Source organism: Pungitius pungitius, chromosome 6, assembly GCF_949316345.1.
Source record: "Pungitius pungitius chromosome 6, fPunPun2.1, whole genome shotgun sequence".
Lineage (NCBI taxonomy): Eukaryota > Metazoa > Chordata > Actinopteri > Perciformes > Gasterosteidae > Pungitius > Pungitius pungitius.
In genome coordinates, this window is record NC_084905.1 from 20,667,850 (window position 1) to 20,685,540 (window position 17,691).

Sequence of the window (17,691 nt, forward strand, 5' to 3'; positions counted from 1 at the left end):
CGATTTCCCTTCCCTTTTGTCCCGCTGTGAAGTTTGCGAATGAATTCAATGACAAAATAACGAGTTTTGGCGACTGCGCTGGTTTGTTTGTGGTGTTTTACGAAACCGTGCCGATTCTTTTCCGCCCCGGTGGTTCTGTGTGAAACGGGTCACGCGCGTGTGTGTGTGTGTGTCCCTTTTGGAGGAGACTCTACATGAAAAAAAACCCAGACCGGGTCTAATTGGAGGAAAGTCTCTGAAAAGCCTGCTTTGCTTTTGAGTGGGTCGCCATGGGAACCCCCGGCGGATTCTTACCCTGCAGTTGCTCAGTTCTTCTGCTCTGACTATGATGGCGCCGCATTTCTTCCCCGGGATCCCGCTGCAAGGAAAAGACCAGATCAAAAACAAAAATATTCCCTTTACATCCCAGTAGCCTCCAACGGTTGGCTTTGTGACAGGTACGAGTTCCAGGGACATGTTCACACAAATAATTCAACATGACCCACACAAACTATTTGGTATGAATCCACTGATCGGTTCAAAGCAGACTTGAAAGTGCGTTTCGTTGTGCTGATGGATATTCGCTTCATATTCAATCAATCAAAGTCAAAGAATGTCCCTCCACGTGGCATTTATCTACCAATCATAATGGTTTCAGGCAAACAGAAGCTTTATGAGAATGTCACGTTATTCTGCTGTTTAAATGTCAATTAAATGTTCAAACTGAGGACACTGGCCTTAAGACTCAGATATCAGCTGAGGCCCCTGCAATCACACGCCCCCCCCCCCCCCCCACCCTCTCCGCCGCTCGCACATTCATTTCCCCCCCTGATTGTCCAAATAAATGGGAAGCATCTCCAGAACGTGACCACATCCGGTGACATTTCAAGCCGCGACGTCGCTGTTTACGTCCCGAGCTGGCGAGGCGTAACATTCGGGGGGGGGGGCAATAAAGCCGAGGGAGTCCGACCACTAAAAATAGACCGAAAGCGAACGCCCCGGACCGCCGGCTCTCATTCAGAGCGAGGACGGGGGGGGGGGGGGATCGTTTCATCTGGCCGAGGACTGTCCAGGGCCAAGACACACCAGCAGGGAAACTGATGGTAAATTGAAGCGAGGCTTTGATACCCCTGCCCCCCCCCACCCCCTCCAATCACCTGAGATGGAACGACCGTCCCTTTGATGCACGGGGAAGCATTCAGTGAAATGAATTCACTGTGAGGGGGGGAAGAAGAAAGAGAGAGAGAGAGAGAGAGAGAGGGGGGGGGGGGGCATGTGGCATGTGCTGGTAATCGATACCTCACATATTAAAGCAGATATACGCTTATACACGTTTCCCCTGGAATGATAAGGGAGCAACTTTGTTATTGATCGTTAGCCCCTGATGGACAGAATACTGTCATTTGAGTATATTTCCATTACAATTGAATATGAAATAAATGATATGTTTGGCAGGTAAGACAATGGAAAGAGTTTATTTAATTTAGTCCTACATGAACATCTGGACAGATGCTGCTGTGGTTACTGTGTGACACACAAAGTGAAATAAAGGCTCACTTCGATGTGACGCGAAATGTGACATAATCTTACAATGTGTGTGTGTGTGTGTGTGTGTGTGTGTGTGTGCGCGTGCAGCATACTGTCATCTCAGTCGCCTTTGTTGCTTTCTCTATTTGTGCGATCTGCCTCCGCTCCACTGAGCAGATGTGCGATGCTTCTGACTTCGGATGTGTGTGTCGCTCAGAGGCAGCGGAGTGAGTACAAACGAACGCGCGCACAAACACACAAAAAGTTGTACACAGTTACAAACAGGCGTCGTAGAGTAATGAAGGAACGCTATAAATAGGTTGACATGTGAAACAAAGGAGGGATAAAACAACCTGGTTACGTAAACACATTCTTACATCATGTTTTTTTGTGTCTTACTTCAGCTTCTCATTGACACACACACACACACACATTCCTCCGCTTGTGACACACAAACTGACATCTGCCTTCCTGAAGCCCCGCCCACATTTCAAGAGCCACAGAAATCCGACGGGAAAGGTCGAGGTCGAGGCTTCCGTTCGGTTTCCCTCAGACTGCGAGCCGAGCGGGCGGACTGTCCCCACCCCCCCCCGTTTCCCTCAGACTGCGCCCCCCCCCCGTTTGACTGCGGCCTGTCCTCGGGGGGGGGGCCCGCTGTTGTCTCATTTGGCCTAAAGCAACGCGCTGATTTCACTCCAAGGACCAGAATTTAACAACCAAACCTGAGCCCAAACGGCTCGTCACAAGCGGCGGCCCCCCACCGGCAAAGTGTCGATAACGCGCGCCCGCTTGTCTGCCGGTGCGCGCGTTGTGCGCTTGTTGTGCGCGTTGGCTTTACTCACATCAAAGGTTTTTCCAGGCGGCCCCCCAGGGAGCCGACTATCTCGCCCAGCGTGCAGAAGGCCTGACCCAGGAAGTCCTGCAAGGAAACACACACACACAGGTTCGAGGTTTACAGCAAGTTTGAGATTAAATCAAATACATAAATGGATAAAATTGCAAAATAATCCAAGAACTTTAACTGCAATCATTGCTTCCTGCGTATTTTCACAATAAAGGCTTGATTGCCACATCAGCTCAAGTTTGGTTTTTATTTCACTGGACAGTATTATGATAATATTATTTCATTTTCTCACAGATGGTTTTAATTGGTTCTGCTGATTCAAAGAATCCCTTTGTCACCTTATTTTACATGTTTCTGATGTCATGTTGTCATGGCAGAGAGGGATTGTGTGCCCCCCCCCCGCCCCCCCCCCATATATTTAGATTCTACTCTTTCATTTGCAACACAGCTCATTGTCCACAACAATCCAAACTCAATGGAAAGTCCCATTGCCTGTCTGTCTGGGGGGGCGGGGGGGGGGGGGCGATGACTCTTGAATAGTTCCACCTCACAGCGTTTCCCCCTCTGGACTCATCTGACTCCACAGAGACGCTTCAATAAAAGCCTGAAGAAGGAAGCGTTTTGTGGCCTCAGAACCCGAGGAGCCGCCTGCAGGTGAACCCTCAGGTGTCGGGAACCCCGGGTTTAAGTAATGCCTCGAACTCAAGTCGGCCCCCACCACTTTGAACAAGTTCAATTGAAATGGAAAATGTCAAACACAGAAGGAAAAAACAACAACATTTAAAAGGTTATTTTAGCAGCGGTATTTAATAAAGGAAATGAAACCGTAAACAAAGAGGCCATTTTCCTCGACCTGGATTCAAGTTGAAAATAACGAATGAAGACTTTGAAGCGACTTTAGTCGAGCTTCGTCAGAAGGAACACGTGAGAACCAACGGGACTCAAGTGAAGGCTCGGGGGGGCTTTGACGTCCTCTTCGTCGAGCCCTCAGAACAATAAAGACTAAAATATTGTTCTGACTGTGTGAATGTCAGATAACATACACATAAATACGCCTAAACCATATGTTAATGTGTCCTATGTTTGATATAAATGTGGCACTCGGAATATTGACATCAATTCCAAGGATAATGACGATAACAATAAAAGATGTTCCGCTAAAACACAAGTCAAACACATCTTGGACGAAAACAAACAAAGGCTCATCCTGCATTCAGGCGAGGGACTAAAAATGTGCACACAAAGCTGACGCAAACCTGAGGCTCCCTGCACTGACGACTAGACGGGGAATACAAATAAAAAATATATAAATGGAGAAATTCACCCACGGCGAGAAAAACGTACCGATGTCTTGTTGCTGAGATGTGTTTAGTCCATTAGAGCGTGAAGCTTTTGCTACTGTAGCACAAACTGTAACACGATAGAAGATGCTTCCTGACATCAGAGATGGTTTCTGGACGAGAAATATGCCGGCAGCTTTTTTATATATATATTTTTTTATTTAGCCTCCTATTAAAATGAATTCATGAATGTATTTTTATGCCACGTGAACCAAAAGGAATCTGAATCCAAATCAATTGGGAGTTAATTAGTCACCCTCCGCTCCTTTAGTGACCCAATAGCGGTCTAGCGTCTGTAACCCTGTGAGCGTCCATGTGTCCCGCGGCGCCTGAACGCCTCCCGCACCGCCGCCACTGTACCGGCAGCGTGACGCCTCCGCGTGAATGGCTGAAGGAGCTGAGGGAGGAGACACTCACGTGCTTGGAGAGGTTGTCGCTCTTGCAGTCTAAGTCGTACCTGCGGAGAGGAGAAGAGGGGGGTGGAGGGGGGGGGGGGGGGGGGGAGGTTTCATGAAAGGCTGCAAAATAAAAACACACACAAATCAGCAGCAAAAGACGTGTTTTAAAGTGTGTGTAGTGGCCATTTGTCCTACGTATCCTCGATCAAAGGGCCACCAAAAAACACAACACAAAGTGAGCTGCTTTCCTATGCAGTTCCTATACACTGTCTCACTGTTTCACTGTCTCACTGTTCTAACTGTCTCACTGTTCTAACTGTTCTAACTGTCTCATTGTTCTAACTGTCTCACTGTTCTAACTGTCTCACTGTTCTAACTGTATCACTGTTCTAACTGTATCACTGTTCTAACTGTTCTAACTGTCTCACTGTTTCACTGTCTCACTGTTCTAACTGTCTCACTGTTCTAACTGTTCTAACTGTCTCACTGTTCTGACTGTATCACTGTTCTAACTGTCTCACTGTTCTAACTGTCTCACTGTTCTAACTGTCTCACTGTTCTAACTGTCTCACTGTTCTAACTGTTCTAACTGTCTCACTGTTCTGACTGTATCACTGTTCTAACTGTTTCACTGTTCTAACTGTTCTAACTGTCTCACTGTTCTAACTGTCTCACTGTTCTAACTGTTTCACTGTGTCACTGTTTTAACTATCTCACTGTTTTAACTATCTCACTGTTTTAACTGTCTCACTGTTTTAACTATCTCACTGTTTTAACTGTCTCACTGTTTTAACTATCTCACTGTTTTAACTATCTCACTGTTTTAACTATCTCACTGTTTTAACTATCTCACTGTTTTAACTGTCTCACTGTTTTAACTATCTCACTGTTTTAACTGTCTCACTGTTTTAACTATCTCACTGTTTTAACTATCTCACTGTTTTAACTGTTTTAACTATCTCACTGTTTTAACTGTCTCACTGTTTTAACTGTTTTAACTGTCTCACTGTTTTAACTGTTTTAACTGTCTCACTGTTCTAACTGTCTCACTGTTCTAACTGTTTCACTGTGTCACTGTTTTAACTATCTCACTGTTTTAACTGTCTCACTGTTTTAACTATCTCACTGTTTTAACTGTCTCACTGTTTTAACTATCTCACTGTTTTAACTATCTCACTGTTTTAACTATCTCACTGTTTTAACTGTCTCACTGTTTTAACTATCTCACTGTTTTAACTATCTCACTGTTTTAACTGTCTCACTGTTTTAACTATCTCACTGTTTTAACTATCTCACTGTTTTAACTGTTTTAACTATCTCACTGTTTTAACTGTCTCACTGTTTTAACTGTTTTAACTGTCTCACTGTTTTAACTATCTCACTGTTTTAACTATCTCACTGTTTTAACTATCTCACTGTTTTAACTATCTCACTGTTTTAACTATCTCACTGTTTTAACTATCTCACTGTTTTAACTATCTCACTGTTTTAACTGTCTCACTGTTTTAACTGTTTTAACTATCTCACTGTTTTAACTATCTCACTGTTTTAACTATCTCACTGTTTTAACTATCTCACTGTTTTAACTATCTCACTGTTTTAACTGTCTCACTGTTTTAACTGTCTCACTGTTTTAACTATCTCACTGTTTTAACTATCTCACTGTTTTAACTGTCTCACTGTTTTAACTGTCTCACTGTTTTAACTGTCTCACTGTTTTAACTGTTTTAACCGTTTTAACTGTCTCACTGTTTTAACTGGAAAAAACGTATTCGTCACCCCGGTGCATGCTGGTCCCACCTGGCTATGCCCCTAAGTAACCTTCAGGTGCCCACCGCATTACCCAAATATTGATCCAATTACCGAATTAGTGATCCAACTACCAAAACAATTAAGAAAAATATATTTAAAGAATAAATAACAAAATAATAGCTCCTACAGTGTGATTAAGGCCCCAAAAAGCCCACAGATCCCATCCCGCACTGCGTGGTGGCGAAGGAATATTAGCGGACTTTGAAAGCTCCGTCGTGCCAGTATTTCTTTTTAAAGAAATGAATGTTTTAGTAGCGGTTGAATAAAAGATAAAGAAAGGGAAATAAAACGGATAAAATAATAATTGAAGAGATGTATCACTGAAAATAGGTTTCCGAATACGTCGCGCACGAAGACCGAAAGCGGGGACACACCCCACATCGTCCTGAATACACGTCTAGGGGATCTTCTAGTCACATTTAATACCTCATGGTGGACTAATCTTCACGTCCATTGGCTGCTCGTCTATTACATTACGTAACGCCTTCATGTTAGGACTGATGCGTCAAAGCAACGCTGCTGAATGAAGCCTCAAGTCACTTTGGGTTTTTCGCCGCCGTGGTTTTTTTTTTTTTTGCCAGTCGCCATCGCGTCTAAATGTGGTGACGCCGAGGTCTGAAGCATCTCGCGGCTCCGGTGCTGCTCTTGAATGAGGACCAGAGTTTTATCGCTTAAGAAGGAAGATGAATGATACATCTCATTACCCCATTTAAACAGTGATCACTCTAACGGCTTCCACGGCAAATTACTCACAAAGGGACGTTATTAGAAATAAGCGAGAGCGATCCAAAGCTCACACTTCCCCCCCGATGTGCAGCCGCGTCAGGCTTTGGGCCCCGAACACACATTAAAATGGGATTAAAGGACGTGCAAGTCCAGACTCGGGCTGATTTTACTGGGCAAGGATTTGTTGGGCCACACTTTCGGATAAAAAAAAAAAAAAAGAAGAACACGAACAAGACAAAAACGGATTCATTTTTGACATTGTACGTCGCTGTATGGAATCCTGAGCAGCAAATACCGGGTCACACATGTGCTGTGGTCCGGTTCGGGCTAAACCTGGAATAGACTGTTCAACAAAGCGCTGAATTAATAGAATACTGCCGTCCCATTGTCCCTCTGCCAATAGAAAGCACTTTTAAGAAAAGCATCAAAAGCGATGCAGCAGCAGAGATATCATCTTTTTCATTTCGCACATTCTTCTTCCCTGACAAAACGAGCTTTTTCGCATTACCCACAATGCAACTCGGGGGCCAACCACAGCTCAGCCATTCCTCGCACACGTGATTGCGTTTCCTTTAAAGCTCACAGACGCCAAATTCCATCAACAGACGTTTCGTTCCAAACGTCCCGCAAGCCATGTGATCCGCCAGCATCCACCTTCTTATTTACTCTCCGTCACCTCCACCTATCAGGGCGTCCCAGGTGTGCCACCACATCTGTGTGTGTGTGTGTGTGTGTGTGCAGCGGAGCGTGTGTAAGGGAGAGCTGCAGCGTTGCTTCCTACTGACAGCATGCCATGTAGGATAAGGGCCCCGCAGACAAAACCGGGAGACGCTCTTTGAGAGGAGGGGGGGTTGGTGGGGGAGGGGGGGGGGGGGGGGGGGGGGGGGCGCTAATGTCATTCCATAAGAGCAACAAAAACAAGCTGCTGTTACGCAACTCGGCGGAATGCACAGGTGAGCTTCGCCCTGTATTCTTATTTAATATGAGAGATGGAGTCAAGTCAACTACATTCATACAACAGATTGATCTGATTGATTCAGAAGAATCCCCCCCCCCCCCCAGCCCCCCACACCAGCTCACACACACACCTACACACACACGGGTGAGTGTGTGCAGGCGCCTCGTGAGCGCACATTTGCTGTGTGACTGAGTTTGTGTTGATGTGGATGACATCACTGCATCGGCACCGGGCCAGGCAGGAAGAAAGAGGGGGGGGGGGGGGTAGTTTGAACTAAGCAATGATGACTAATGACGGTACACAAACAAACGAGGGCAGGGGGTGGGCCCGGTGAAACCCCTGATGCAGCGCCTGGGTTCTGTTGTAAAGCCTCTGAGGCCATGCAGATGTTCCTCAGCTGGATCCACGTGGACAGAAGCTGCTGAAGCCCCATGACGTCGTGGCAACTACAGTGAATAATGGGTCACGTTTACCTCTATGTTGGAAATTAGGTCAGGGAACCGGGTTTGGATCATTGTTTCAGTTCATCCTGGTTCTATAAACCTATAGATTGTGAGATGCTTCTTCTATTCCTCTTCTATGATTTGGCATCCTTCGAGTGAAGTGATTACATTTTAATGTGAACCTGCAGTCTGCTGGATGCACTGACCGAGCAACCCTCGTTTTCTTCCCCCCCCCCCCCCAAAAAAAAGGAACATAAGCATTTTTCTTAATCAATTCGGCGTTTCTCATGAAATTCAAATAGTTTCGAACGATTCTTGATGAGGAGAAAATATCCTGCAGCGAGTGAAACGGGCCGATTCCTGTGAGCAGAATTGGACTCCTATTACATTTCGGAGGGTGTTCGACTTCGATTGGCCACACGTGATTAGACCCCCCTTCCACCCCCCCCCCCCCCCACGCCCCCCTCCACGTGGCTTCGGTGAAAAAGGCAAGAGAAGAGGAGGACTGAGATGTTGGGGGTGGGGGAGGTGGAGAGGGAGGGAGCAGAGAAAGCAAAGTGTTTCTTGGCTTTGGGGGCTTCATGCGATGAGAGCTGTGTGGAGCGCCGAGTGGGGGAGGAGGAGGGGGAGGAGGGGGAGGAGGGGGAAGAGGAGGAGGAGGAGGGCTGCAGGGAGGAGAGACGTGCAGACCTCTCGACTGAGGCTGAGGAAAGCAAGGTTAACCACTGGTTCTCTAATGAGCACACTGCATGTGTGTGTGTGTGTGTGTGTGCGCACGTGTGTGTGTGTGTGTGTGTTTCGGAGATTTTTTTTTCTTTTCGTAAAGGCAGACAAGAGCTGGGGACAAGCAATGTCCTCACTGCGAGGGACTGTGGGGCCATCAGCCCAGCAGGAAGCACCGGGGCCTGATGCTGACCCACTCACAACGAGCCCAACAGGGAGCGCGCACACACACACACACACACACACACACACACACACACACACACACACACACACACAGCATCATAAACCATCTCCTCTGCCAACTGATTGTTAGCTTAAACGTCTCTGGAAAATATGGAATATACATTTAGATGAAGACACGCACAAAATAATCACACCAATAATTCCTATTTGCTCCGCCGAGCACACAATAAGATGACTTCACTTGCCCCCCCCCACACACACACACGTCAAAACCCTCTACACACTTGAACACACATGTTTACATCCCTGCAGGTACACACACCGACTCCACCTCACAGAGGCTGCATACACAACTTAAATACAGTGCACACACACGCACAAGCAACAGCTCGCCTCTCTCCGTGACCTTCAGCGTGACCCCCTGCAGCTGGTGAGCAGCGTGTGGCCCCGCTGACAGGCCGACAAGTAAACAAACAGAAGGGCCGTTCCATATTTCATGAGCTATCACTGGAGGGGGGGAGGGGTGGAGGGGGGGGGGCATCAGTGAAAATGCGTGAGGCTTGAACACAATAGAGGAAAAATAGATATTATCATAATTACTTGGACGGTTTCCCTTTTAGGGCCGACGCGAGGAGACGGGATGAGGTTTATAAAGCGCAGCTGTTTCTCATGTGGACACAAGAGGACCTGAATATATCCGCTTGAATGAACACAGGCGTTGCCACCTGAGGAACCAATTTGTTTTTCAATTAAAACTCGACTTCAGCCAGGAGACGAAGGACCGGCCGACCAGCCGATATTAGATGTTTGTGCGTTTAGCGCATTCATTGTTGATTCATGGTAAAAGAAAGGTCTTCATGTGTCATACCACCAGTCTCATGATGAACCAATGCTCCCAAAATAAAGTTGTTTATCCAAAACAGCAGTAGCGCTAAAAAAAAAAAAATACCTGAGAACGTCCTCAGAGGGTCCGTGGTCCACCAACCAGTCTCACAGAATCCTGTGGGAAACGCTGCCCACTGCTGCAGGCAGTCAATTAAAATTGTATGATCAACTGTGTCAAAAGGCGCACTTAGGTCTGAAAGGATTAAGGCCGAGCGACCTGCTCCTGCTGAAAGGAGGCCGTTTGTCACTTTGCACCTTGCCACCTTTCCTCAGAACCTGGTGCGAAAAAAAAGCCACAACCTCAAGGACCAGGAGCGGCGGATTTCACCAAGAAGATTCCTCTGAATTGGCCCCATTGAAGCATTTTTTGGAGCGCGGCCCTCACAAAACGCACGGTGCATAATTCACCCTCTTTTGTCTCCGAGGCGCCGCGGGAAAAAGGGCCGGCACGAAAAGATGTCTTTAATTCAGGAAGGGAGAAGACTTCTACATCTCCAGACCATGAATATTTCAGTCCGAGCTCAACTTTGCTCCTCAGAGAAGCAGCACCCGCAGACACACAAAGACACACACACACACACACACACACACGAGTCCTTCGTCAAACTCACAGGTCGAAGCGTAGATTCTGCCTCTCCTCAAAGAAATAGTCCAGGATGAATTTGCGCACAAAGTCGGGGTTGAGGGTGTTGTCAATGACCTCCGTTCGTCCAAACTGGAAGACAGAAGGAGACAGGTGAAGAACAGCAGAGGGACGCGTCCCCGTCCTCTAATCAAAGCGCCATTTTTGAGACATTTGTGTCTCAGGTTCCCCTGAGGCTGATCGTTTGGTAAAAACCAAACTTGAAGTTGGAGCCTCATTACAACGAACAGATGTTCTCTCCTCTCTGCCGCCAGGTGCAATCTGCATTTAAATTGTGCTTTTTTAAAACCACTTTTTAAAGTAAAAAAAAAAGGGGCTGCTGTCCTGAAAGAGCCCCGACGAGAGAGACGACGTGAAAAAACGTCTCTGATTCGCCCCCCCCTGTCCCACAAACATTCCTCCGTGAACACAGGAGCCGTGTACTCACCTCTCTCCATTCCCTGTTGGCTACTCCTTGGGTGTACAGCACACAAACTGTTGATCGACAAAGAGAGGAGGGGGGGGTGTTGAAAGGGGGGGGGGGGGGGGGTGAGGGGGGGGGGATAAGAGATGGTTAGACTGATCGAAGAGTATTTAACAGCCAGGATGCTGTCCTTTTCCCCCGGACTCCGACATGAGAGGAAAACGCCCTAATTAAATGTCACTGGAACTTTGCCTTGCAGCAGGATGATATTTAAGAGAGTGGTGGGGGGGGGGGGATAGGGGGGGGGGCACGGGTGGTGTCAGCGAGCGGCTGTGTGGGTGGAGGAGACTTGTCCCTATTGACGTTCCAGCGTCCCTCTCCGTCCGAGGCAATCAGCTGGCACTAAGGTGACATTTCATTTGCATCGGAGCCGCGTTCTGTGAATCCACGGCGCATCGGTCACATGGCGTCGCTCCCCCCCCGGGGGGGGCGCACACTTGGAAATAGGATTTCACTGGTAGAGGCCGCCGGAGCGCTGCCGCAGACACGAGGACGCTCCAACGTGACGATATTTGAGTTCAATATTCACCAATTCTTGGTTTTAACGTGTCATCATGATTCATATCGAGACAACCAAAGGTTTAAGGATTAATTAATCCATTCAAATAATACGTTCTAAAAGCGACATCTAGATGTAATAACCAAAAGTAAAAGTATACTCATTATACTGAATGGCCCATTTCAAATAATAATAAGATATCTATAATATGATTAAATTACTGGTGCATTTATGTGTTTATCACTTTGATGTCGAAGCTTGTAAATTTAATTTTGTAATAAGAAACCTAATCTGCAAAGTAGCATAAGTAGTAACTAGTACTGATGATGGGATCTAGTGAATAGTCTGTATAGTGGGGGCCATTCAACCCACTTGGATACATTTAAATAAAGATGGCCTTTAATGGCCTTTTTTTTGTTTTTTAAACCCTGATGTCTATATTTTGGATGTTTTTTTTGATGGGTTTATGTGAATCACTGAAATGTACTAAACAAATACAATTGCCTCGCCTAGACGGTTGAGTGAATAGATGGCGGTGTGCACCGTGTACCATCATGCATTGCATTCTACCTTTCACAATAAAAGCCGACGTAATAATGTACTCCTCCTACGTGGTGAGTAGGGCTGATGAAGCCTCCAAAAACAACGTCATGTCGCCCTGAGACCTTGTGATGCGGGGTCAGCTGGACTCGTTTGCATGAGAAATATTACATTTTGAGAAATGGGACCGACTTTGGGTCTCGTCCACATAAGTGGGGATGTGTGGATAAAGACTGAGCCTGCATATCCATATTATAGTCAGATAGGCTTTACATTGCAAAGGATAATACACGCGAGAGGTTAAAAAATAAGGATGAACTGCACGGGATTAAGTTCACTGGAGCCGAAAAGTGAAACTGTTCAAATGTGGCATCAAAACGCGTGAAGCAATCAGAGACTCTATAAAAAAACATCTGATTACGGAGGCAACACCTTCCTCCGAGGCGACATGGATTATCATTAATTACAGCATTAATTCATTTGTAAATTTATGCCTGAATTAGTGTATGAGCTACCACCTACTGATGAAATGACATGACTGATTTAATCATGCATTCATTTGGTGGCTTTGAGTGAAAATCTGATGAATTACAGTTTGGTTTGATTTCTCCCGATAAATTACACATTTCACAGTGGAGTTCTAATATTAACAACATTTCCTTTTTATCTGCCTCGCAGGCGTCTCAAAGAATAAAATAAAGAAAGACAAAGTCCCTGTCTTTCGTGTGCAAACACAAGAAAACAAAAACCCCAAAAAGGATCCTAATTACGCGGCGCCTGGTGCTGAAACCCGGTGGCAGGCTGTCAAGTGTCGGGCTGGATGTCGGATGCGTGGGACGCGTGTTGCATTGTGGGGGGGGGGGGGGGGGGATGGTGCGCAGCGGGCCGGCCGCCTCGGCTGGATGAACGTACGGCGGTCCTTTCATCTCGCAGCCAAGCGTCGGATGAGAGAGACCGGGGAGCGCGACGCGTCAATCAACGCGCTCGCCATCTGCACACCGGCCCCCTTTCAAGTCTCCAGTTCACCGGGGCTGATGATGACGATGATGATGAAGTGAGGGGGGGGGGGGCACCGACATCACCGCTCTCCGGTTCCCGGTACGTCTCCTAAATGCCGCTTTTTTCCAATCGGCTAAAAACGCACAGCGCACCGATCAAAGCACATTCAGCTGCAACACTAAACACACAAAACCCTGGATTGTTGCCCGGCTTCATGAGCTCGTATGAATATGGTGCGTGAGCCCGCCCGAGGGCCCTGGATGTGTGCACTGAGTGTCTGTCTGTGTGTGTGTGTGTGTGTGTGGGGGGGGGGGGCTCTGCTGAGGCGGTCTAATGCTGTGTGACTGGGGCCAGTGCTGTCAGCAGAGCAGAGACATGGACGCAGCACAAGTGCCTCCTCGCATGAGCGTTGGGGGGTTGGGTTGGGGGGGGGGGGGGGGGGGGGGAGGGGGCGGGGATGCTCATCCTGCTCCCTCTGACACTTAAAGGTCCAATCCGCCGTTGCAGGGCGAGCGCATCAGTTCTGGGTTCACGCACAGCGCGCGGCACCCAGGTGGCAGAGTGGCGTGTATTTTGGGAATGGAGCGAGGTGATGCTGGGGAAATATTAAAAATGCTCCGTTTCCAGAAAGCCAGAAGAAAAAGGGGATTAAAAAAAATAAAAAAAACGGTACATGAATTTTCAACTTTCTCTTTCCCGCCTCGGTGTTTCTTATTTATAGGGAGCTTTTAACGGGAAACAAGGAAAGGAACTACTTCTCAATGAAGCTGAGTTAGTGTGAGAGGATCGATCTATTCTCAGCATCTAGAGAGGCCGAGTGCTTACCTTTCACAATAAGAGGGTGCTTACCTTTCACAATAAGAACCCAGAGGAAGCAGATCTCTAGAAGGAAACTGCATACAGAAGCTTAGTCTATGCAACCATTGACCGCTCCGGGTCAATAGGAGCCGCCTCATGTTTTACAGGGCCGGATATAGACTTTCTTTGGGGGGGGGGGTATTGAAATTCCCCCACTGACTACATTGAAAAACAAGGGTGAACGGGATTATGGTCCAAAAAAAAAATCTCAAGCTAGAGGCGCTAGCTATAAATATCTATCAAGCTGTTCATAGGGAGACGATGCCGTCTACTACCTCATGACTGATGACGCTGCACTGTAAACAACAAACAACAAACAAACAACATCCAACTAATGAGCAGGAGAGCTGGCGGCAGTGAGGCTAACTGCTAATGAGGCTAACTGCTAATGAGGTGCTTATGGAAAAGATTTAAGCAAATTAAGCAAATAATACAAATACAGTGTAATCTTTTATATTTAAAATCATCTGAACTGTGTGTTTTGATCCCCCCTCATTCCCCCTTCATGACCTCCGTTTGGCAGTGAAGGAGGAGGAAGGAGGTTTTGTGGTTCCCACTCATGGCGCCATGGAGGACTTTCAGTCTGCTTTTCAGATATTGTGTTTGCATATTGACTGAAGCCTGAAGCACATCGACTCTGTGTTCACAACAACAACAAAACCCTTTAGAAAGCAAACTACCGTTGGATTGCAGACCGGGCCTTTAAAAACCACTGGACCGGTTGCCAAATTCAACCCCTGCTGTCAAGTGGGAGAGGGGTGTGTTAGTGTGTGTGTGTGTCTGTGTGTGTGTGTTTCCTTTAACCTATAAGGGAAGGGGCTGGTTTGTGCGTTGGGATGATCTGGTTCCCCTCATTCACACCGGGAGAGAGAGAACGCTGACGAATACGACCCCTGACATATGCAAATGTCCACTGATTCACAACAAGCACGGTACCACTGTGTGTGTGCGTGTGTGTGTGTGTGTGTGTGTGTGTGTGCGTGTGTCAAGCTTACTTGGATCAGACTTGGAGAACGTGTCTCTGTCCAGGAGGTTTCTGAAAAAAAGAAAAAAAAAAAAACACTAACAAAAACCCAAAGAGACACGTTGACATCAAAGATCAATGCACACAGCAGTTATTGCATCGTTAGGCTGACGGACTGAAGCATCTCGTGCTGGAGGAGGAAACATTGAACAGACGGCACCATCCAGCTAAAAGTGGAGCACATCTAGATGTATACCGAGAAGAAAGCAAAGCGCTGGACCTGTTTCAACTGTTTCGCACTCCCCGGGTGCCGAAAACAACAGCAGAGGCAAGCATCAAATTTACATGACACTCCAGTCTCTGCTCTTTGCACAGGGAGGGGGGAGGGGGGGGGGGGTAAATGCACCAGAGAGCATCGGCGAGCAGATGCTCGGCACCACCGAGGTTCTCCGCGTTTAAACAGCTCTGGGAGACTGAAATATGCAGGCGAGGGAGACAAGTCAGGGAGGACGACTCAGGGGAGGGAAACCCGGCGCCTGCGTCAGTGTGCCAGCCTTTCCCTCCTCTCATTTAGCCTGCAGAGTCCTGGTGTCAGAGGTGGGTAGCAAGGAGGACAGTGAGTGGGGATGGGGGGGGGGGGGGGGGGGGGCAAACCCTCCACCTGCTCGCTCAGCTTGCACTGCTGCCCAAATGGTACATTTATAAACCACATAAAGCTTTCAAAGCGCTAACCCAGAAAGACAAAATAATAGGAGTGCCATGGCCAAGTGACTGCAAAACCCAAAAGGAGGGGTGGGGGGGGCACAATAAAAGGGAACTACTTAGAGCTAAATAGTATTTCTAAATCATCATCAAGAGGATAAAAGCAGAAAGAAAGCATTTGCTCACTGATGAAACGGAAGCAGACACGTCCTCCCTTTTTAGTCCCTGTACAAGAAAAACAACCCTTCTACGCTACGCATGATGCGCATGAATTATGAATTCTCCTCGGGACATTTCTCCGCACGATGCCCTGAAAAACAGAGACGTTTTAGTGACGTTAATGTTCCTTCGAAGGAACATTTCCTGCGAGTGTGAAGACGAATGCAAAAACATCTGCGATGAGCCCTCAAAACTTTGCACTCTGCAAATCCAAAGCAGTTCGAAACAACCTGAGATCAGATCCATTGCACGATAACGTCCATGTGCGCCGTGACGTCCTCGTGCGCCGTGACGTCCTCGTGCGCCGTGACGTCCTCGTGCACCATGACGTCCAAGTGCACCATGACGTCCTCGTGCACCGTGACGTCCTCGTGCGCCCTGATGTCCTTGTGCGCCCTGATGTCCTCGTGCGCCGTGACGTCCTCGTGCGCCGTGACGTCCTCGTGCACCATGACTTCCATGTGCACCATGACGTCCTCGTGCACCGTGACGTCCTCGTGCACCGTGACGTCCTCGTGCGCCCTGATGTCCTCGTGCACCGTGACGTCCTCGTGCACCGTGACGTCCTCGTGCACCGTGACGTCCTCGTGCACCGTGACGTCCTCGTGCGCCCTGATGTCCTCGTGCACCCTGACGTCCTCGTGCACCGTGACGTCCTCGTGCCCAACGTTCACGGCCGACTCCACGCCCAGTAAACACGTGCGAGGTACCGACCGTTGGAACGCGGTGTTGGTTTCTTTGGGCGCCATGTTGACTTCACGTGGACCGTATTTGCGACTGATACATAGCGGCGGCGATGTATCTAGATCGGGCCCCCGCCTTGTGCCGATCCCACAGGCGCTCGGGTGGCAAAACGCCGTCAGGGAACGAGACCGTAAATAAATGATAGTAAACGATGGAATCGCCCCCCCCCTGGGTCGAGAAGATGGTGCGGCAGTGAGAAGTGGGGGCGGATCCACCCGCCAAGTGGGATAAACGTCCCAGAGGGTCACCAGCCGAGGCACGAGAAGGAGGACGAGGAGAGAAGAAGAGGGAGAAGAAGACGGCGTGCGAGCGGGGGGCGGTGACCTCCCTCTGATTCACCTGCCCCCCCCCCCTGGCCCCCACCTGGCCCCCGATGGAGACGGTGCGACTGGTTAAAAAGGCCTTTCCACCGCGGGCAGAGAGCCTCGCCGTTCATCAAACATTCAGGAGCGCGGTCCCTCCTCGACACCAGAACCACATTTAAGATCCCAGCGGTTACATCACGGGCCCCTAAACACGCCAGCTGGCACTTTAAATACCTGCATGTGGGGGGGGGGGGGGGGGGGGCACGGCAAGATGTGTGCTCACAAAGAAGAAAAGGGACATTATTGCAACCAGACATATTAAACTGCAAATATCTTTTGCTTGCTAAACCCTTAAAATCAAAAAGACCGCCCCCCCCCCCCCCCCTTGGTAAACAGCGGGCCTCGTCCTGCCGGGAGGATGCCGCCGGATCAATGAGGTCAATTGAGTCTGAAGAAAACTCTGTTTACGATCAATCCGCCTTTGTGACGCCTGAGACCCTCTTCTAAGTATCAACGATTTTCTGTGTGTGTGTGTGTGTGTGTGTCTACGTGAGAGTGTGTGTGTGTGGGGCGCGCATCCGACGGCGGGCCGAAGGAATCCGGCGTGGATGAGAGCGAGCCGGAGGAGCACTCTGGGGTGATGACCTTCTGGGAGAACGCGTTTCATTGATCTGGTCCCTGCCGACTCGGCGCTCTAAAGCAATAAATTAGTGTAAAACTCCTGCATTCCACCTCCAACTTGAGGGAAAAAAAGCTTTTTGTGCATGAAAAAACAACTCCGACAAATACAGGTGTTTATCGTCACTGAGAGGAGCTGCAAAAATAAAGGGAAAAATAAATCAAAATGACAAACGTTGTATGGTGCCTTTTCAGCACCACACAGGCCTAATAATAAACTTTATCTCCTCAGATCACACCCCCCCCCCCCCCCCCC

General features: G+C 48.2%; 1 protein-coding gene across 1 annotated transcript in view; it reads right to left on the bottom strand.

Annotated features, from left to right (window-relative positions):
• Positions 1–17,691, bottom strand: part of LOC119196309 (copine-8-like) — a 30,377-nt gene that overhangs the window by 9,475 nt on the left and 3,211 nt on the right. The window contains exons 2-7 of the mRNA XM_037451873.2: positions 14,819–14,859; positions 10,892–10,938; positions 10,433–10,536; positions 4,108–4,147; positions 2,349–2,425; positions 295–358 (exon numbers count right to left, since the gene is read on the bottom strand). Coding sequence (XP_037307770.1) covers positions 295–358; positions 2,349–2,425; positions 4,108–4,147; positions 10,433–10,536; positions 10,892–10,938; positions 14,819–14,859 — 373 coding nt within the window. The remainder of the gene's footprint in view (positions 1–294; positions 359–2,348; positions 2,426–4,107; positions 4,148–10,432; positions 10,537–10,891; positions 10,939–14,818; positions 14,860–17,691) is intronic.